Genomic DNA, 22,125 nt, shown 5'->3' with positions numbered 1-22,125 from the left:
TTCTAGGAAGAGCGAGTTTTCCTTTATACTTTGCAAGAAGGGTGTCCACAAGACGGAATGGTTACAAAGTCATAGAATCAAAACATTTTTCACTGTAGAATGCTAATGTTGAAAAGGCACTCCCCCTGCCACCTGCCCACCTTATTTTACTGATGAGGAAACTGGGGCCCTGGGGTAGGATGAGTAGAGGAGCACAAAGCTTCTCTCACACGTGTTTTCTCTATAAGGAACGTCCAAGCCTCCTTCTTTTTTTCTTTTTGTTCTTTTTTCAGTTTGTTTATTGATTTTGAGAGAGAGGGGATGGGCAGACAGAGGGAGAAGAGAGAGATTGGGGGATGGGCAGACAGAGGGGGAGAGAGAATCCCAGACAGACTCCACCCTGTCAGCACGGAGCCCAACTCAGGGCTCCAGCCCACACACTGTGAGATCATGACCTGAGTCAAAGCCAAGAGTTGGACGCTTAACCGACAGTTCCAAGCACCCCTGGAACATCCAACACTTCAACACTGTCCTGCGGGCCATTTTAAACAGCAAAATTGCTGTCAAACAGCACAAAAGTGCCAAAACATAGCACTAAGTAGTCTGCAAAAAGGGCTCTTGTTTGTAGTATGAGAGCTGAGACGAGGGGCTGGTGCCTGTCTCCACCGGGAAAACGGGCACCAGGCAATTCAAATGTTTCTCAGCTCTGTGCATGCCCATAAATGGCTGTGAAGGCACTGTGAGTTTTGATTGGGGGCTTACAAATACATTTTAACAAGTAGGTGAATTTGCAAAACTGGAATCCGTGAATAATGAGGACCTGACTGTATGTTTTCCTTATTTTGAGGGGGCACGGGAGCACCAGCCATCTAGGAAGGGGAGGTGGAGGAGGGCCAGGTTAGAGTCGCCACCATCTGTTGGGTACAGGGTACTGTGCTGAGCACTTCATATGTTGCTCGGCTGACTGAAAGCCCATGAACAGAAATGTTTAGACACGAAAAGAACCTCTCATCTTGCCTTGGTATATCCCATTTTATAGATCAGGACTCAAGACCAGTGGGCCAAAGGGCAGTTTGTTTAGTGGAACAGCTGGGAGCCCAAATTTCAAAGTCCCAGAATCCTGCTGTCCTTGGAACAAGTGTCCTTAGGATGCAAATGTCCTTCTGCCCAGCCCGAGCTTCCAATCAGTCCGGATGGGAGTACGTAATCCGGCTGATTTTCCATGTTTTCTGCTGTTTCTAATGTTCATGTCTGGGCAGCGGGGAAGGGAGGTGTCTGATCACTAGGAGTCACACATAAGGAATTTCTAGAATTATGCCCAGGCCTAACACGGCTTTTAAAGAGAGAGTTGTCCAGATAAGGCTCTGGCTCGGTATCATTTGAAGAACTTTCTTAATGTTTGTCCTTCGGCTCAGCCTTAGAGGTACCTGCCTGGCTGGTATTGCTGAACTTCTGAACCTGCCATTTCCTTCCCCTTGCTTTTGTTTGAGTAGAAAACCTGCTTTACAGGAGGGGGAGGGGAGGATTTTTTTGGAGTTGCCTTAAAGAAGCTCCTTCCCTACCCCATCTTCTGGCTTCTCTTGAGTATCAGCAGTGTCCAGGGAGGACATGGGACTGTCTACTTAGTCTAGGGCCAGTCGGCTTGTCTTGGATTTCACTTCAGGGTTTCTGGAAACATCTGTTTGTTGGTCCCCGGCTGGTAGACACAGCATAGACTTTACAAAAACAAACTGCATAATACTACACCCCAGGAAACTAGCACATAATAAATGGCCTGCTTAAGGAAGCCATGAAGAAAAACAAAAAAATGCAACCATTCTCTAAATTTTCTGAAAATAAGTCAGAATCAGAAACAATTCCAGCTTTTTCCACTGGGTGGTGTTGTGTTGAGTTTTACTGGATGCTTCCAAGTCTCTAGGCAGGTCCCCAATCCAAACAGAAATTCTGAAAGCATGGGGAATTTTTGCTAGGTGGAATTGTCCTGCTTTTTACACTGAATGAGTGTGTTTTTTCAGAAGATTCTTTTTCCGTGCCCTACACACCTGTTACCATTGTTCCTGCAAAGACTGGAAATTCCTTTTCACAGTTGCCGACTCGTACCTAGCGTAGTACCTGGCAAAGAGTGGGTGCTTCATAATTACATGGGCTCTGATTCAACGAATGTAGGAGTTAAGGTCACAGCAGTGTCCTACTTGGATGCACTTAATTAGAAATTACCCATCTACGCCTGGGCTCAGCAAACATTTTCTGGAAAGGGTCAGAGAGTAAGTATTTAGGCTTTATGGACCCTACAGGCCCTGTTGCAACAACTCCACGCCGCTGTCCTAGTTGTGAACTCAGCCGGTGTGACAGGGCCTGGCTGTGTTCCAGATGAACTTCATTTACAAAAACAGGCAGAGCTGGGTGTGGCCTCCCACCGGTAGTTCACCCTGGTTTATCCAGGCACGACACAGACTTTAGAGGTCACTGTGGTGAAGAGATTCTGAGAATCTGTGAGTGGCAGAGATGATGGTAGGCATTCACCAAATTCTGTTCTGCTTTCCACCCGAGTCCAGGAAGACCCCGTTTCCCAGCCTCCTTTGCAGTCAGGGGGCACCTGGAGACAAGTTCTGGCCATTGAACAGTGTGTCCAGAAGTCAAGTCCGCTGTGTTCAGACCTGGCCCATAGATCATCCTACCCACTATCCCCATACTTTCTTCCCTCACCTGCTGACGGGGTGCAAATAATCCAGGGCAGGACTTAAGGATCGTGGGGGTTGGCAGAGCCACTTGCTGGAAGGAGCTGGGTCCCAGGATGACTGCATGGAGAAGAGTCCCCCCCACCCACACCCTCTGCGCACATTGGTATGGGAAGGAGCGTAAAATAAACCTGCATGTGCTGTTAAGGCCCTGAACTTTGGGAGTCATTATTCTATCCTTTCTGTTAATACCATGTTTGGGCTCAGATATGGATAAAGAAACTGACACGTAAGAGCTTAGAGCTCTTCTCTCCAGAGCTAATGCCTTCCCGTCAGGCAGACCTGGTCTTTGATTAGAGAGAAGGGGAATGAGGCTGCTTTGGTGTTCATGCTCTTTAGGAAAGTGCGTGTATAGGAAGTATGTATTACTGCAGTTTGGGTCTGAGAATCTGGGAGCACTGAAGAGAGAGTCACCGGGAGGTAGAATGATGATGGAGAAATGAGGAGAGTTTTAAAAGAAAGTGGCCTAAAAAAATCATACATGAACCACACTAATCCTTGTACCCAGGATGCAGCCCCGTGCCCCCCAGTACAGTGGTTCATCTCTGGGCGTGTAAAAATGCATTTCTTTCAGGTAGCCTGGAACACCCCCCCCCCCCATCCTAACACCATTTTTCTTTCTCTGTCGATGAAGGAAGTAAAATTTGATAGCCTCTGTAATAAATCATCACTAAAACCTTGGCGGCTTAGCAAAATCAGTGTTTATTTCAGTGTTTATTTCTCTGTCACGACCATCTCAATCTTACGTGAGTTAGTGGTCATGGGCTCTGCTCTACGTGGTCCTTCAAAGATCCAGGTTCCGTCTCCTTTCTGCTGAGAATCAGGGAAAGACAAAGTGGAGGAGGCTTGTATGGGAGGTTTTTAAGGCCAGGCCGGGTAATAGCATGCTTCATTTCAGCCTGAATTCCATCACTCAGAACTCAGTTACATGGTCCCCCCTGACTGCAAGGGGTTGGGGAAATCACATCCTGTGAGCCCCCCAGGAAAATACAACAGGATTTGGGGGATCTGTAGCAGTCTCTGTTTAACGGGAAAACACTTTGAGCTCCCAAAAGCTAACTTTACAAACACAGCCAACCTGTTCGTGAATGGAGACCTTCTGCCTTGCTGTCTAGAAGGGCCGCAGACATAATCCAGTACCAAAGGGAATGGATTCCTTATAGCTGACCGTGATGCTACAGGAAGCCAACGGGGCAGGGTGGGGGGAGGTGGAAAGCACTTATTACCCTCCCTGTGAGGGGGGTGACAGAGGGTTGGTGGAGGTCAGGGGATCTAGGACCAGGCTCTCTGCCACTCTAGACCTGCCTGTCTCTAATCTCTCTCCTTCTTCGGCCACTCTGCCTTTCCTTGGCCTTCCCAACATCCAGGCCCTGGCCACAGTCATTTTGGCTTTGTCTGAGGAAGACCTGGGTAGATACTGGCACATATCCTGCCAGCCACCCCCGTACCCCCTGCCCCAGGTTCTGCAGATACGCACAGACACGTAGGGACAGATCTTCCTCTTATAAATTTGAACTCTCATAACACAATTTTGATCTGCTAACAAAACTAAAAGAACTTCCCTCAACTTGGGGAGGAAGGGGACAAACAAGATGGTGATAGGGACCAAAAAAAAAAAAATCCCATCTTGCTGCATAACATAGGCCTCTGGACATAGACGATTAAACTGGCTCCCAAACAAGTGATCTTCTGAGAGGCAGCTTCTGTTGGCTGAAGCTTCTTTATTCTGAGGTGGGGGGTGGGGGGGGTGGGGAGGGGAGTGGTCGGTGCAGAGGGGAAGCCACCAGATGCTGCTGGTAAATTCTACCTGAATATGTTCAGCTACCCTGGGACCTGAGGGGGTTCTGATGCTTTCCAGAGCATCTCGGGGGGAAGCAATGACGTGTGAAAATTGATATAGCAAAGAGCTGATCTGGTCACAGTGCTGTCGTTGACAAGCAAGCAGGAATCCACATTCATGCAGGAAGGAGGGGATGCGGCCGCCTTCTCTTTACAAACATCAGGCCGCCTCTGGTGGGAAAATCTTAGCTCATCCCTTCCTTCACCCTTAGTTGAAATTTCTCCTTTTCTTTTACTGTTAGCATTTGTGTGGGGATCTGATTGGTTTCCACCAAATGGGTGTAGCTCTAATTCTGAAATCTTCAAGGGCAGGGCAACGGTCCTGTTTACATTCTGTAATGCCAGTCCTGGATCGAACATAGAGCAGGTGTGGGATGGTGTGCCTTGAAGGATGACTGAGTCTGGCTGCAAGTGTCCAGCTGACTTTGGGACATTTAGGTCACCCCAACTGAGGCCTAAGATGCTACCACCATCTGGACCTAAGGTTATAGGGGATTTTGCCCCTACATAAAATTGAATGGACTGGAATGGAAGATTCTGCGCATCATTTTGGGTTTGGTCAGGAAATCAGTCACTCAGAGTGATATGGAATAATGGATTTACTGTAAGGCTTGCACCATATGTAACTGGTGGAGCTTTGAAGAATGTACTAGAAGGTTGTTCCCTCTGCGTATCTGGTGGTTGCTTAGCAGGACCGGCAGTGGGGGAGAAGAAAAACTGGATGTGAAGCAGGCAGAGCAAATACAGACCAAACCCATGAAGGCAAAATGGACCCCATGGGCACTAACTGGGACCTGCGTGTGTCTCTCACCATCTCTGTGTTAACAGTGCAGGTGACTTGTAGCAGAAGCTGGCGTCCTTGGCCTTGGACCTGCACACATGTCTGCCCCAGGCTTTGGGGAAGGTGCTCCCGGATTTGGAGAAGCTGAAGGAGAAGATCCAAGCTGGTGCTGAGGGTGTAGCTCCTGCCGGCACCAGTGAGGTTGACCAGAAGATCAGCCACAGTGCGAGCTGAATCAGAGCTCTGACCTTGAGAGCAGAATGGCCGTGTTCCACCTCTGATTCCCAGAGCTCTTTCAGATTTCTTTGTGGCCCACCCTCACCCAGGAGCATACAATAAGGGGGTTCTGGGAAGCATCATTACAGCCGAGCCAAGTTGACACAGAACAAGGCCACAGCTTCCATCTCTCACTTGCATCATTAATACTCACTGTACCTACAGATGTTTGTGCCAAAGTAATTTATCACAGGAACATTTGGGACGAGCCTTTTTAGAGAAACCCACTCAAGTTTTGACTGACGGGAAAAGATAAAGTAACCCGGCCTTTCCTGCCAACACTTTGTGGCTGGTGAATTCTGTTATTTATTTTTGTTGGGGAAAAAAAGGTGAGGAGAAAGAGGAAGACAGATATTGGAATAGAAATAAAGACTTCTTTTGAATTTTGAATTGAGTTAGGAAAGATTAATTTCTAGTCTGAGTGTGATGGACGATTGCCTTTCTACAAGGAGAACTCTAGGTAGCTTTGGACCAGGGGTGAATTAGTCAAATGCCTACCTGATAAGTGGGGTGTCCCGGGTGGCACCCTGGTGGCAATGGTGGCAGGTGTCCCTACCGGAGCCAAGAGTTGTTGAAGAAGCTGGAATTTGATCAAAGGAAGTTGCAAAACCAATTTTGTGTGTGAAATCTTAGGAAGTAAATGGTCATTTTGTAAGTATTCCAGAGGTGTTTGAAAGAAGCACATATTGTACAGTTATTTTGAATATAGGGCTCTACATGTGTCCCTGAGGTCAAATTTGCTGATCAAGATGTTTGAATTGACTATATCTTTACAGTCAATAGTTAGATGATTTTTCTTATTTTATCAGTTACTGAGAGAGTTATGTTAAAATTTCCCATAAGAGGAGAACAAGTGTTGGCAAGGATGTGGAGAAAAAGGAGCCCTCATGCTCTGCTGGTGGGAATGCAAACTGGTGCAGCCACTGTGGAAACCAATGTGGAAGTTCCTCAAAAATCAAAGTAGAATTACTATATGATCCAGTAATTCCGCTACTGGGTGTTTCTCCAAAGAATATGAAAACACTAATTCGAAAAGATCCATGCGCCCTTACATCTATTGCAGCATTATTTACAATAGCCAAATTACGGAATCAACCCAAGTGTCCGATAGACGAATGGATAAAGATGTGGTACATATGCCATGGAATATTATTCAGCCACTAAAAAGAGGGAAATCTTAACATTTGCAACAACATGGATGGAGCTAGAGAGTATAATTCTATGTGAAATAAGTCAGAGGAAAACAAATACCACATGATTTCACTCGTGGAATTTAAGAAACAAAACAAGCAAAGGAAAAAACAGAGACAAACCAAGAAACAGACTCTTAATTATGGAGAACAAACTGATAGTTACTAGAGGAGAGGTTGGCAGGGTGAGGGGTGAAATAGGTGACAAGTAGTACACTTGTCATGATGAGCACCAAGTAACATATAGAATTGTTGAATCGCTATATTGTACACCTGAAAAAAAATATAACAATGTATGTTGACTGTACTGGAATTAAAATTTAAAAACTTGATAAAAAAATTCCCCGTAAGATGATCTATTTTGCCATTTAGGTCTAAGAAATTTTGCTTTCTATATTTTGAGCCTATGTTACTAACTGCATAGAACTTTAAAACTGTTATGTCTTTCTGAATCTTTGTCCTTTAAAATATTCCTATCTCAAGTTATGCCTTTAAGCTTAAAGTCTTTTGTGGTTTTTTTTTTTTTTTTTTTTTTTTTTAGCTTTGTGGAGGTATTATTGACAAACCTTATAGTGTACTTTGATTGTAATAGGGAGGCTTCAGCTTCCTTCAAGTTAGTGTTTGTGTGGTATATCTTTTTCCATTTTTCTACTTGTCCCCCTTTCTGGGAGTTAGCTTCTTATGTTTGGTTATTTCTGTGGTGTGCTGGATGCATGTGAAGAAATAATTTGAGGGTAAGGAAGATACTGTCTTCTAAACTCCAAAATGGAATTTCTTTTTCTTCTCCCAGGTGCCTGAGGATATTCAATTGTGAGATTGTGGTGATTCCATGCTGAGTTGCAGCCCCCTCAGGGCTACCGTTTGGGATCCAAACCCAGAACGAGAGGGCTTTCAAGGGCCTTTGGCCCCTGCTAACCTTTGAATTTCAATCCCTGTCACCCTAGTCCTATGATCTTGAAAAAGGAGCTGCTCCAGCTTCCAGAATAAGCAGAAACCCCAAGGAGAAAGGCTTCCCAAGTGCTGGTTCAACTTTTTAGATGCCATTCTTCCTGATATTCCGACCAGTAATTATTTACTATTTCATTAGTTTTATGATACTTTCAAGTGTATTTTTTGAAAATACTTTGTTCATCATTTCTACCTGTCCTTAGTGGAAGAATTGATTGAAATTTCCTAGTTGTTCTATACCAAAAGCAGAAGTTTCTTATTTATTTCCTATAGCAAAAATTCTGTCTCTAGTATAGTTGACTGGTATTTTTCTTTATTTTTTTAAATGTTTATTTACTTATTTGAGAGAGAGCGTGAGCAGAGGAGGGGCAGAGGGAGAATCCCAAGCAGGCTCCACCTGGGGCTCGACATGGGTTTTGATCCCACGACCCTGGGATCATGACCTGAGCTGAAATCAAGAGACTCTTGACTGAGCTGCCCAGGTACGCCTAGCATTTTCTTTATAATGTAACATTTGAGATGCGTTAAAAGCTGATCGTAATGGAGCACTGAAATTTTACTTCATAATTTATGTTTAATAGGATACAGAAGCGCAATTCTGGATTTTGATGTAGCTGCCAAAACAAGTAGGGGTTATTGTACAAAAGTCAGCAATACTATGTTACAGGGAACTTAACTTTTTAATCCTATATTTTATTTCAGTCTTGTTTTCAAAAAGTTTGCAAAGCTCATAGGTACTACATGTGACAGTAGACACTTGAAATATTATTAAATTAGATTTTTATCATATAGAATATATTAATATAAATTTTGAATGAAAATGCTTGAATATCTGACAAAAGAACTCTTGGCTTCCAGAATACCCTCCCCTCATTAGTAATAAAGTCAATCTTGGAGAGAAAGCTCTGGGCCCCGCAGTCCTGGGAGGTTAATGGTGTAAGAAGCTCTCCCATTGAGGATCTGGCAGAGAACAGGGTTGCCTGCTGGGCTCTGAATTCCAGCCGGAGGGGCTTGCTGGGCTCCACGAGGACTGTCATCTGGGCAGCCGTGGATCCATGCGTGAAAGTAGCAAGGCGCCACTTCATGAAGAGCTCCTTTCATGGTTACCCTGGGAATTTCCGAGTGAAACGCACATGTAGGACATCTGTTTTCTGTGTTCCTCCTTCAGAGCAGTAAAAATGGTGATTTTGTTTGAGAAAGAACTAGAGGAAATGCCAGATATGAGCTCAGTGTTTAAGAAACTGGTCGTGTTTCTTGATCTGCTGAATAGCCCCCATAATGTTTACTCTTTTGAGATTTTTTTGTTGTTGTTAATGAAACAAATGTGTTAGGCGATTTCAATTCAGTATGCTGCTCTAACCTAGGACTCTCCTGAGAACTACAGACCCATTTTTTTCACCCACTTCCTGGACATCTCCACTCAGATGTCAGCCGCCTCAGACTCAGCATCTCCTCTATGCGAGTCTGTTAACATTTCTCGAAACCTGATTCCCTTCTGACCTTTATTCCCCTCTTTGCATGAGGTAAAGTCAGTATTTTTATTATTGAAGTATACTTGTCACACATTAGTTAGTTTCGGGTGTAAACTTAGCGAGTTGACAAGTCTGTACCTTATACTATACTCACTACAAGTGTAGCCACTGTTTGTCCCCGTACAACTCTATGGCAGTATCCTTGACTGCATTCCCTGTGCTGTGTCTTTCATTCCCATGACTTACTCCTTCCATAACTGAAAGCCTGTATCTCCCATTCCCCTTCCCCTGTTTTGCTCATCCCCCCCCCCTCCCCTCTGGCAACCTTCAGTTTGTTCCCTGTATGTGAGTCTGTTTCTGCTTTTTGTTTGTTTAGATTCCACATATAAGTGAAATCATACAGTATTTATCTTTCTCTGTCTGACCCGTTTCACTCAGCATGATACCCTCTAGGTCCATCCATACTATTGCAAATGGCAAGATCTCATCCTTTGTGTGACTGAGTAATGCTCCATTGTATACATATTTCACATCTTCTTTATCCATCCATCCATCGATGGACCCTTGGGTTGCTTCAATATCTTGGCTATTATAAATAACACTACAGTTAACATAGGAGCGCATTTATCTTTTTGAATTAGTGTTTTTGTTTTCTTTGGGTAATTACCCACTAGTGGAATTACTAGATCATATGGTATTTCTATTTTCAATTTTTTTTGACAAACCTCCATACTGTTTTTATAGTGGCTGCACCGATTTACATTCCTGCTAACAGGGCACAAGGGCCCTCTTTTCCCCACATCCTCAACAACACTTGTTCTTGGTCTTTTGACTCTAGCCGTCTGACAGGTATAAAGTGGTACCTCATTGTGGCTTGATTTGCTTTTTCCTGATGAGTAGTGATGTTGAGCACCTTTTCACGTGTCTGTTGGCAATTTGTATATTTTCTTTGAAAAAAAAAAACATCTATTCAGGTCTTCTGCCTGTTTTTTAGTCAGATACTTGGGTTTTTTTTGGTGTTGAGTTGTGTAAGTTCTTTATATAGTTTGGATATTAACCTCCTATTGGATATATCATTTGCAAATATCTTCTCCCATTTAGCAGGTTGCCCTTTTGTTTTATTGATGGTTTCCTTCCTTGCACAGAAGCTTTTTATTTTGGTATAGTCCCAATAGTTTAATTTGACTTTTGTTTCCCTTGCCTGAAGAGACATGTCTACAAAAATGTTGCTAAGGCCAATGTCAAAGAGATTACTGCCTATGATTTCTTCTATGATTTTCATGGTTTCAGGTCTCACATGAGGTCTTTAATCCATTTTGAGTTTATTTTTGTGCATGGTGTAAGAAAGGGGTCCAGTTTTATTCTTTTGCATGTAGCTGTCCAATTTTCCCAGTACCATGTATTGAAGAGACTGTCTTCTCCCATGGCATATTCTTGCCTTTTTTGTCATAGATTGTCATAGATTGTCATTAATTGACCCTATACACATGGGTTTATTTTGGGGCTCTCTATTCTCTTGCATTGATCTATGTGTTTATTTTTGTGTCAATACCTTATATACTGCTTGGATTGCCACAGCTTTTTAGGACATCTCAAAATTTGGGATTGTGATACCTCCAGCTTTGTTCTTCTTTCTCAAGATTGCTTTGGTTGTTTGGGGTCTTTTATGATTCAGTAAAGATCTTAAGATTATTCTAATTTTGTGGAAAAAAATGCTGTTGGTATTTTAACAGGAATTGCATTAAATGTATAGATTGCTTTGGGTAGTATAGACATTTTAAAAATACTCTTTTAATCCATGATCATGGAATATCCTCTTCTTTGTATCATCTATTTCTTTCATCACTGTTTTATAGTTTTCAGAATACAGGTCTTTCACAACCGTGGTTAAGTTTATTTCCTGGTATTTTATTCTTTTTGGCACAATTGTCAATGGAATTGTTTTCTCAGTTTCTCCTTATGCTACTTTGTTATTAGTATGTAGAAACACAACGAATTTCTGTGTATTAACTTTGTATCTTGCAACTTTACTGAATTTATTTATTCTAATAGTTCTTTGGTGGAGCTTCTAGGGTTGCTTATATGTAGTATCATGTCCTCTGCAAATAGTGATAGTTTTGCTTTCTTACCAATTTGGATACCTTTTCTTTTTCTTGTCTGATTGCTATGGCTAGGACTTCCAGTAGTATGTTCAATAAAAGTGGTAAGTGGACATCCTTGTCTTGTTCCTAATCTTAGAGAAACAGGTCTGTTTTTCACCATTGAGTATCAGGTTAGCTGTGGGTTTTTCATATGTGGTCTTTATTATATTGAGGTTTGTTCCCTGTGAACTTTGTTGAAAATATTTATCATGAACAGATGTTGACTTCTGTCAGATGCCTTTTCTACCTCTATTGGGGTGATATTATGATTTTTATCCTTTGTTTTGTTAACGGGATGTATTAATTGATTGATTTTTGAATATTGAAACATCTTGCATCTCCAAAATAAATCCCACTTGATTTTTGGTGAGTGATCCTTTTAATGTATTGTTGAATGTGACTTGCTAATATTTTGCTGAGGATTATTGGAACTACATTCATCAAGAATATTGTCCTGTAGGTTTCCTTTTTTGTTGTATCTTTGGTTTTGTTATCAGGGTAATCCTGGACTCATAGAATATATTTGGAAACTTTCCTTCCTCTTCTATGTTTTGGAATAGTTAGAGAATAGGTATTAACTTTTCTTTAAGTGTTTGGTAGAATTATCCATGAGTCCCTTTGATCCTGAACTTTTGTTTGTTGGGAGTTTTTTGAGTTACTAGTAATGATCTGTTGAGATTTTCTGTTTCTTCCTGATTCAGTTTTGGAAGACTGCCTGTTTTGAGGAATTTATCTATTTCTCCTGTAGTGTCCAATTTCTTGGCATATAATTTGTCCTAGGATTCTCTTATAATCCTTGGTGTTTCTACAGTGTTGGTTGTTACTGCTCCTCTTTCATTTATAATTTTATTTATTTGTGTTCTCTCTCTTTTTTTCTTGCATCTGGCTAAAGGGTTATCAATTTGTTTATCTTTCCAAAAAACTAGCTCTTGGTTTCATTGATCTTTTCTGTTTGTTTGTTTTTAGTCTCTATTTCATTCATTTTTGCTTTAATCTTTATTATTTTCTTCTACCAAACTTGGGTTTTGTTTAATTTTCGATTTCCTTTAGGTGTAAGGTTAGATGGCTTATTTGAGCTTTTGCTTGTTTCCTGAAGAAGGTCTGTATTCCTGCATATTGCCCTTTTAGAATTAGTTTCACTGTTTAGCAGAGATTTTGGACTGTTATGTTTTCATTGTCTCAATGTAATTTTTAATTTCCTCTTTGATTTCTTTATCGACACATTGGTTATTTAGTGGCACGTTGTTTAGTCTTCATGTGTTTTGTCGCTTTTCTCCCCCAGTTTTTTTCTCGTGATTTCTAATCTCATACTGTCGTGGTTGGAAAACATGCACGATACGAGTTCACTCTTCTTAAATTTAATGAGGCTTGTTTTGTGGCCTAACATGCGACCTCTTCTGGAGAATGTTTAATGTTCGCTTGAAAAGAATGTGTTGTTTGGGGATGGAATGTTTTGTGTGTATCTGTTATGTCCATCTGGTCTAATGTGTCATTGAAAGAAACTGTTTCCTTATTGATTTTTCTACCTGGATGATCTATCCCTGGATGTAAGTAAAGGTGTTAAAGGCTCTTGTTATTATTGTATTACTGTCATATTTTTCCTTTGTTTTATGTATTTAGACACTCTAGTATTGGGTGCCTAGATACATACAATTGTTTTATCCTCTTGTTGAATTGACCTTTTTATCATTATGTAGTACCCTTCTTTGTCTTTTATTACAGTGTTTGTTTTAAACTCTATTTTGTCTCATATAGATATTGGTACCTCAGTTTTCTTTCTTTTTTTTTTTTTTTTTTTTTTTTTTTTACCTCTTCTCTTTGCACAGAATACCTTTTTCTATCCTTTAATTGTCAGTCTGTATGTGTCTTTGGGTCTGGAGTGAATCTCTTGTAGGAAAAATATCGGTAGGTCTCATTTGGTTTGTTTTTTATTTTTAATCCATTTCACCCCGCTGTGTCTTTTGGTTGAAGCATTTACACCATTTACATTTAAAGTAACTATTGATAGGTATGTACCTGTTGACATTTTCTTAACTTTTCCAGTTGATTTTGTAGTTCTCTGTGCTTTTCTTCTGTTCTTGCTCTCTTACCTTGTGACTGATAACTTTCTGCAGTGTTAAGCTTGAATTTCTTGCTCTTTATTTTTCATCAACTAGAAGTTTTGGGTTTGTGGTTACCATGAGGTTCATGTAGAACATCCTAAGTATATAGCAGTCTCTATTGAGCTGATGGTCATTTGAATTTGAACACATTGTCAAAGGCCTTTTTTACTTCCTCCTCCATGTGTTATGTATATGTTGTCATATTTTACGTCTTTTTATTCATAGTTTTCTTCTAATTATGTCCTTGAAGTCCCTTTAACATTCTTGTAAGGCTGGAGTGGTGGTGATGAATTTCTTTATCTCTTGGGATTTTTTTTTCTTTTTCTCTCATTTAATTCTAAATGATAATCTTGCAGGTAGAGTATCTTGACTGTAGGCTTTTCCTTTCACTTCTTTGAATATACGATGCCACTTCCTTCTGGCCTGCAAAATTTCTGCTGAAAAAAATCAGCTAATAGTTTTATGGGGTTTCCCTCGTACATAACTTTTTGCTTCTCTCTTGAAGCTTTTAAAATCCTCTCTTTATCTTTAACCTTTGGCATTTAAATTCTGATGCGTTGTGGACCTCCTTGGATTCATCTGGTTGGAAACTGTCTGTGCCTCCTGAATCCGGATGTCTATTTCCTTCTGCAGTCTAAGGAAGTTATCTGTTCTTTCTTCAAATATGGTTGGGTGTTTTTTGGTTTGGTTTTGTTTTGTCTTATTTTGTTTTTGCCCCTTGCTCTCTCGTTTCTCCTTCTCGGACCCCTGTAATGCAAATGTTTCTTGGCCTGATGTTTTCTCAGTGGTCCTTTAACCTGTCTTCATTTTGAAATTCTTTTCTTTTGTGCTCTGCAGCTTAGGTGCTTCCCCTTCCCCTGTCTCCTGATTGCTGAGCCGTTCTTCTGCATCTGCTCATCTGTGGTTGATTTCCTCTAGTGTGTTTTTTATTTCAGTTACCGTGTTCTTCAGTGCTGATTGGATCTTCTTTATATGTTCTATCCCTTTGTCGAAGCTCTCACTGAGATCCTCCACTCTTCTCTCCAGTCCAACGAGCATCGTTATGATCGTTAGTTTAAGTTCGTCGCCAGGCATGTTGCATATCTCTGCTTCATTTAGTTCCTTTTCTGTGCGTTTGTCTTGTTCTTTCATTTGGCGCATTTTCCTCTGCCTCCCCATTTTGATTGATTTGCTGTGTGTGTTTCCATGCATTAGGTACGACAGCTACTTCTAAACCTGGAGGAATGTGTGTGGTCATCCCTTACGTAGACTGTGTGTGCCTTGTGACTTGGGCTGGCTGGCCGGAGCGGTGTCTGGTATGGGGTTGGGGTCCTGGGGCATGCTGTGCTGGGGCTGCACTGGTGGGCTGACCAGAGCTGAAGTGGGCACGGGCCAGGGCAATCTCGGGGCTCTTGACACAGAGGGCGCCCCGGCAGGATAGCTGAAATGGGTGCAACCTGGGGCTGTCTGTGCAGATGGGTCCTGGTGAGCAGCCGGAGCCAGGGTGGGGTGTATGCTGGGGTCCCCAGGTGCTCCATGCAGGACAGCTGTAGCTGAAGCGGGCACGGGCTAGGGCGGTCCTGGTGCTCTCTGGGCAGAGGGTGCCATGAAGGGACGGCTGTAGCCGAACGGGTGGAAACCAGGTTGTCCTGGGTGTTCGGAGCAGCGGGTGTCGGGAGGGATGACCGAAGTTGAGGACAGCACTTGCTTGCGGTGTTCTGGGGCTCTGTGCAGGTGGCCGGAACGAAGGCCCGGTGTGGGTTACTCACAGGGTGCCCTGCTGGGGCGGCCGGAATGGAGGCAGGCATGGGCCAGGGTGTCCCAGGGTGCTTAGCACAGGGGCTGCATGGGTGCGGCCGTTGGAGCCAAAGCGGATGTGAGCCAGGAGGTCCCAGAGTGCTCTAGGTCGGGGGTGCCCTAGCAGGCCACCTGGAGCTGAAGCGGGGCAGGTCTGGAGCGTCCCAGTGTGCCTGTGCCTGTGTCCCCTTGGTGCGGTGGCTGGGGCTGCTCTGGGGTGCACCGCGGTGCAGCTGCCTTGATGGGACAGCTGGGGCCGGTGTGGGCTCGCTGAGGAGGCGGAGTGGCCCCGGCACCTGGATTCTGCTCCCGCGTGGGTGGCAAGGTGGAGGGCAGACGTAAACCGTGGTGTTCCCCGGTCCTTCCAACCTGGAGAGAGTCCCAGCAGCTCCCCTGCCGTTTTGTGGAGGCTGGATCTTTTGTATACTAGCTGCTCTTTTAAACTGCAGCCCTTTGCCGTGCCCCCGGGGCAGATAAATCTGCTCAGGGCCCTTCAGGACTACCCCTCCCCACTGCACTTGGCCGCGTCGTCGGTGCTGGGGAGGGGGGCGTCCCCGCATTACTGTGTCTCTTTCTGTCTTGCTGTTCTCTGTGCGGTCTCTCTAGCTTCTGTGGTACAGAAGCTGTTCAGTCAGCCCTCAGTTTTGCTCTATAGATAGATGTGGATTTGGTGTGTCCCCCCAGGGGGGTGCCGCAGGGGAGCCGAGGGACTTCCTACCCTTGCCATTTTAGACCTTCAGCTCAAGGAGCCAGTCTTTTGAGAGACAGAGAGACAGAGAGAGAGCACAAGTAGGGGAGAGGGGCAGAGGAAGACAGAAAGAGAATCCCAAGCAGGCTCCACACTCAGCCCTGCGCCCAACACGGGGCCCAACCCCACAACCCCGGGATCACGTTGTCAGCGGTAATCAAGAGTCACACGCTCCACGGACTGAGCCACCCAGGCGCCCCAAGGGGCCAGTCGTAGACAACATAAAAGTGTTCCCACGTTGCCTCAGGGGCCCTCTGCTCTTCGTGCGCCCTACTTAGAACCTGCTCATCAAAGTGCTCCTGCTGTGCTTGGAAGTGTTTCACCAGGCCATGGGAAAATATGTATAAAACCCCACTTTTTATAACACACAGACATCGTTAACAGTACAGCAGTCATTCATCCTTCGTTTTTTATTTTATTATTTTGAGAGAGATTGCGGGCATGCGCAAACGGGAGAGTGGCAGACAGAGATGGAGACAGAGAATCCCTAGCAGGCTCCACTGTCCGCACCGTGGGGCTTGAACCCATGACCCGTGAGATCATGACCAGAGCTGCAATCGAGATTCAGATGTTTAACCGACGGAGCCACCCAGGCACCTCAGAGTCATTCATATTTCAATAAAATGTATTTAAAAATGGGTCACCCACTTTCTCACTCCTCTCCACCCTTCACAATATTTTTTCCTGGAACGATCCACAGGGGTCCACAGGACCCACAGTGGGCGGTGGCTGGGCCACTCTCCCTCCCAGCCAAACTCATGTCCTCGTCAGGCCATTCTCGATCAGGCGACAAAATGATATCCGACCGTAGAACCTTTCCAGATAAATAGAGACCACGGAGGCAAGTAGCTGCGTGATGTGATCCTAGATGGGCAGATAAAGGGCATTAAGAGGACAACTGACAGGGGCGCCTGGGTGGCTCAGTCGGTTGAGTGTCCGACTTCAGCTCAGGTCACGATCTCACGGTCCGTGAGTTCGAGCCCCGTGTTGGGCTCTGGGCTGATGGCTCAGAGCCTGGAGCCTGCTTCCGATTCTGTGTCTCCCTCTCTCTCTGTGCCTCCCCCGTTCATGCTCTGTCTCCCTCTGTCTCAAAAATAAATAAATGTTAAAAAAAAGAAATTAAAAAAAAAAAAAAGAGGACAACTGACAGACTTTGGGGAAGGTCTGAAGATGAGATCACAATATTGTGTCAATGCTACGCTTCTTTCTTTTGGTCATTACGCTGTGATTTTTATAGTCCAGGGTCCTCGTTTTTAGGAAATCACACCAAAGTCTTTAGCAATGAAGAGGCATTGGGTCTGCAACGTCCCCTCAAGTCCTTCAGGTGGCAAGTCTATGTGCGTGTGTGTCCGGAAAGGGGATGGATGATAAGGCATGGCCATAAATCGTCGACATTGGGACAATCTTGAAAGGCACAGAGGAACTCTTCTATCATTTTCCCCATCTTACATTATTCCAAAGTAAGTTTAAAAAGCATGATCTCAACAGGTGGGAGCCTTAGCCAGGAGGAGAGCTCTAAACTTGGAATACGTCTGGGCTCCTTGAATTCACTGGGTTCCAAATCCAGTTCCCAATTGCTGGGTTCGTAAGGAGACTGAGGTCCCTTCTTCTTTCAAGCCCGGGTCCCTCCATAGTCCCCTCACTTGGCTGAACAGACACTAGATCTTGCTCTCCTGGCTGAGCTCCCCGGGTTACCTGAAAGCTCAGATTTGTCTTTCCACAGCCTCTGTACCCCCTTCTCTGCCCCCCCACCCCCCGACTGGGTGCCCATGTAGAAGCCTACATTCCTCTGGGATATCTCACTGGGCTGCATTTTCTCTCTCTCTCTCTCCTGCCAGAGTCAAATACTGGACTTATCCATTGTGACACGGGCCGGTCAGAATAGAGTAGGTTGTGCTCCGGGAACAAACTGCCCCCACAGTTCAGCTTACTTATCACAGTGAAAGATGATTTCTCACTCATGCTATGCGTGCAGTGTGGGGGGGGGGGAATCTCCACTCATTGAACTTGCTCAGGAAGCCCGGCTGATGGAGGCTCTATCTTGTCTCCCGACCATCACCGCAGTAGACGAAAGGGAGTGTGGCAAATTACTCAGTGGCTCTTTGAAGTTTCTTTCTAAAAGACACAAGTGTTGGGTCCACTTCTGCTTCACCCACCGTGAAGTACAATTCTCCGTGACATTTGTGAGGCGGGGAGGTGGGGATATTTGTAACATCCCGATGATTCTCACAGTGCTCTCTCTCAGGAGTTAAGCCGAGAGTCGTAGTTATATTTAGGGGGCGCCTGGCTGGCTCAGTCAGTGGAGCATCCAACTGGACCTCGGGGTCGCAAGTTTGAGTGCCACGCTGGGTGCGGGGATGACCGCTTTACAAGTTAAAATAGTCCTATTTAGGAGAGCCGCCTAAGAGGCAGGCATCCCTGAAGCAACGATTCCGCCCGCCTGCCACCAGGGGCAGAGTGAGAGCGACAGACTGGCCAGAAATCACCAGAGCATTTCCTACTCTGAGACACTTTCTCGTCTCCGCGCTCCTCTGTGCTCTCGCTGTGACTGACACGGGCTTCTGTCATACTGTCCTCAAGTTCTTTTGCTGTTATTTTCTCGTGATGTTCTGTTAGGTAGATTTTTGTTTACGTGCCCCAAATGTTGGCTAGATGCCTGCATCACTAGAACACCTGTTATTTGCCAGGCACTGCACTAGGTTCTGGGATATAAGGACAGGGAAGACATTGGCTCTGCCCTCGTGGCGTTTCCTGGCCGGTTACGAAGACGGGGAAGAAAACAGACGCTTTACGTAGAGCCATGCCCCAGGTGGGAAGAGACCACCTGATGGTACGTGGGAGGAGGACGGTGGCGGGAGGCAGGGAGGAAGGAGAAGACAACCCTTTGGCTCCCTACAGACTCTGTCCATGTTCTCCATTCTTCGTTCTCTCTGGCTTCGAGTAAGGCAGGTGATGTCCAATGTGCTTGTGGGCGGATTGGAAGTCATGGTTTAAAGGCTATCAGTGTGCCCTCTTTTTGCAAACAGATATTTATCAGGCGTCCACCACAATGATAAGGCTAATTTTGCTCACATTTGGCTGGTACTTACTAGCTTATAAATCAGACTCCTTGAAACATCACTGGCTGCTTTCACAAACAAATGAGGATGCCGAGATCGGTAACCACTGGAGTCTTTAAAAGTCCCAGCTGCACTAGTCGAACTCGAGCTCCTTATTCCCAGCCCGGGGCACTTCCCACGGGTGAAGAAGAATCACCCACAGAAGATCACCCACAGAATGGGTGATCCATTCTGCTTACACCTGTTTGAGATTCTACACCCGGGGTCTTCTACCTGCCAAGGACCCCACGGTCCAGGAAAAGAGTTTATATCCACCCTCGGTGGGTGGGGTGCAGAGCCATGCTGATGTCATCCCAGCCCTCGGTTTTGCCCTGAGCCGAGGGAATCTGTAAGATCTCCCTTTTCTCCAGCTTCCTGTCGGGCTGTTAATGAGGATGAATTATGCAAGACAGGAGCAACTTTTCAGGGAGTACCGTAGAGACTCCAGGAGATCACAGCTGCTAAGCGGATGCTTTGCTGACAGCTGCCGGTGGGTGGCCGGCCCTGCGTCATGTCATTGCCCTGAGATGTGGCAGGACGGCAGAGCGGAGGGAAGGTGGGGTTCCCGTCTCCTTCGGCAGGATTCTCTTGTCCGCTGCAATATGCGGCCAAGGGATGGGACGTTGGACCTCTGCGGCCAACACACGGTCGTGTTGAGGATGTATTTTCATTGGCTAAGGTTTGGTGAGAGGTGTGGCCCCGTGCTTGCCCTACATGGATTAAATGAGATAATGTGTGCGTACCTCTCGGCACATGCAAAGTGGGCAATACATGTTAACTGCTGTAATAGTAGTAATTACAGCCATGGCGATCTTAACGAGTACCGTAATAATGGAGCAGTGGTGTAGGAGCAAGAGTTATTTAATGACAGTAACGATAAATATCACGATATTACAGCAATCATTGGCATGGGGAGTTGCAATGAGAGTGGTTCTGCCATGGGAAAGGGTCGTATCAGTGATGCGTGACGATAAACAGCAGAATGGATGGGAACTCTCTGCACTTCCTCTGCTTTGCTCTGAACCTAAAACTGCTGTAAGAAATTAAGTCTAAGTTACTGAAGGAAAAAAAAAAACAAAAGAAGGGAAAGAGGACAAAGACAGCAGACTGACATCGAATTGGCTATTCTCTGAAGACACGGCAGTCCCTTACTGCACAGAGGTGGACCTCCTTCACCACCCCACCCTTGTACGCCAGGACAGTAAAAATGGTTCTTTTCAAATTGCCCTGAGATGCAGACGCCCGAGTAAAGTGAGGATCCCTCGCACTTGGGTTTCTCTGTTCACAGTTGGGTATTGAACGCTGGTGAAACTGGCCCCTGGGTCCCGCTGGGACCGAAAGCCGCGGGTCTTGGTCTTTGCGTGGCTCTGCCCGGTTTCAGCAGCCACGTCGTCTGCACCGTAGCTGAGTGCCTGCCTGCGAGCGGCTCCCCTGGAGGGCCCCCGGCATCTAGTGAGATCTTCCCGGATCCACAGACCGGGGGAAATCTTGCCCCCATGTCACCAGCGGGGTGGCTTCCTTTGCCTTTGCCCGCCGAAAGCATCTCTCTCCTTCGCTTAGGAAAATGCCCAGCTCATCCGAGAAGTGGAAGTGGACAAGGTCTGTGCGCTCTCCAGGGACCAGGTGGAGGCCATCAAGCAGCTGTGGCAGGACCCGGGAATCCAGGAGTGTTACGACAGGAGGAGGGAGTATCAGCTCTCGGACTCTGCCAGATAGTGAGTACAGAGCCCGGCCTAGCCCCACGCGCATCGGGCACACGTGGCCACGCTTCGAGGAAGCTTCTCGCTGGGGAGGAACTAGCTGCCTATAAAACGTGGGCCCTCGTTGCAACACTACCTGCTTCCCGCTTGTCAGCGTCCCCTCTGACTTCTTGGTGCGTCTCGTACCACCCCCGAAAAACTCTGTCCTTGTCCACGTTCACCTTTCGTTGCTGTGTTCCAAGCCTCTTTTTCTTTTTTTTCTTAAAAAAATTGTTGTTAATGTTGACTTATTCTTGAGACAGAGCGAGAGAGCGCACATGCAAGCAAGTGGGGGAGGGGCAGAGCGCGAGCGAGGGAGACACAGAATCCGAAGCAGGTTCCAGGCTTTGAGCTGTCAGCGCAGAGCCGGCCGCGGGGCTCGAACTCACAAACCGGTGAGCTCGTGACCTGAGCCACAGTCGGTCGCTTCACTGACTGAGCCACCCAGCTGTCTCTTTTTTCAACAAGAAGCTCAATCCAATACGGGCTCCCTTTGAGGGGACTCATCTCATTTGGGGTGCTGGAATTTTCTGACTTAAATACGGACGACCGCTGCTTCTGGATTCTACTTTCCTCTTCTCCGTATCCCTCTACCTTCTGGTTTCCTGATCATTAGACAGCAGGTCCAACTGTCCTCAAATCTAAAATCAGAGTGAAACCAATTTGACCATAAATTTCATAGTAAGAAAAAATAATGATAAAAATCAGAGTGCAGACCAGCAGTGAAATAGGCCCACGCCCGTGGCTGATCTGGTGCTTCCCTCTAGTGGGCAAGACGGGTTCTGCAGGCCCCGTGCACGCAGGAAGCTCAGTCCCGGGGCCCTTTGCTTATTGACTCCCTGGGAAGGCCTGCACACTATATTTTTGATTCATAAAGCTCTAGTTCTAAATCATTAATCTCTAAGGAAAAACGAAACAGATGGTCCTGCACACAAACTTTCCCATGGAGATCACAGCATTTCATCGTCTTAAGAATTTCTTGAGGCCATGCCTCTCCGTCATCTAGGTCACTGGACAAAATAGATCTATCATATTCCTTCTTGAAGAGGTGATGATTCCGGCTTCTGCATCTCAGCTCTTTCCCCTTTGCCCCATGTCATCTTCCGTCGTCTGAGGGCCCCAGAATTCTTTGCCCTTCCCCGCAGGTGCATCCCCTTCCCTTCCGGTGTTGCCCTTGCCCTCTGAGCTGGTGCGGGGAGGTGGTTCACCCGCATCGTCTGGACAAGGCAGTGGTCAGGAAAGGAAACCTGAAATCTCGAAGCCCTTTGATGCGTGTGCCCGGCCGAGTGTTCAATGCC

General features: G+C 45.5%; 1 protein-coding gene across 1 annotated transcript in view; it reads left to right on the top strand.

Annotated features, from left to right (window-relative positions):
- The window catches only part of GNA14 (G protein subunit alpha 14), a 202,157-nt gene that overhangs the window by 170,472 nt on the left and 9,560 nt on the right, over window positions 1–22,125 (top strand). The window contains exon 3 of the mRNA XM_042912742.1: window positions 20,649–20,803. Within this exon, the coding sequence (XP_042768676.1) occupies window positions 20,649–20,803 (155 nt within the window). The remainder of the gene's footprint in view (window positions 1–20,648; window positions 20,804–22,125) is intronic.

This window comes from Panthera leo, chromosome D4 (assembly GCF_018350215.1).
Source record: "Panthera leo isolate Ple1 chromosome D4, P.leo_Ple1_pat1.1, whole genome shotgun sequence".
NCBI lineage: Eukaryota > Metazoa > Chordata > Mammalia > Carnivora > Felidae > Panthera > Panthera leo.
Note: the sequence above shows the minus strand (reverse complement) of the source record. Positions and strands in the feature narration are given on the sequence as shown.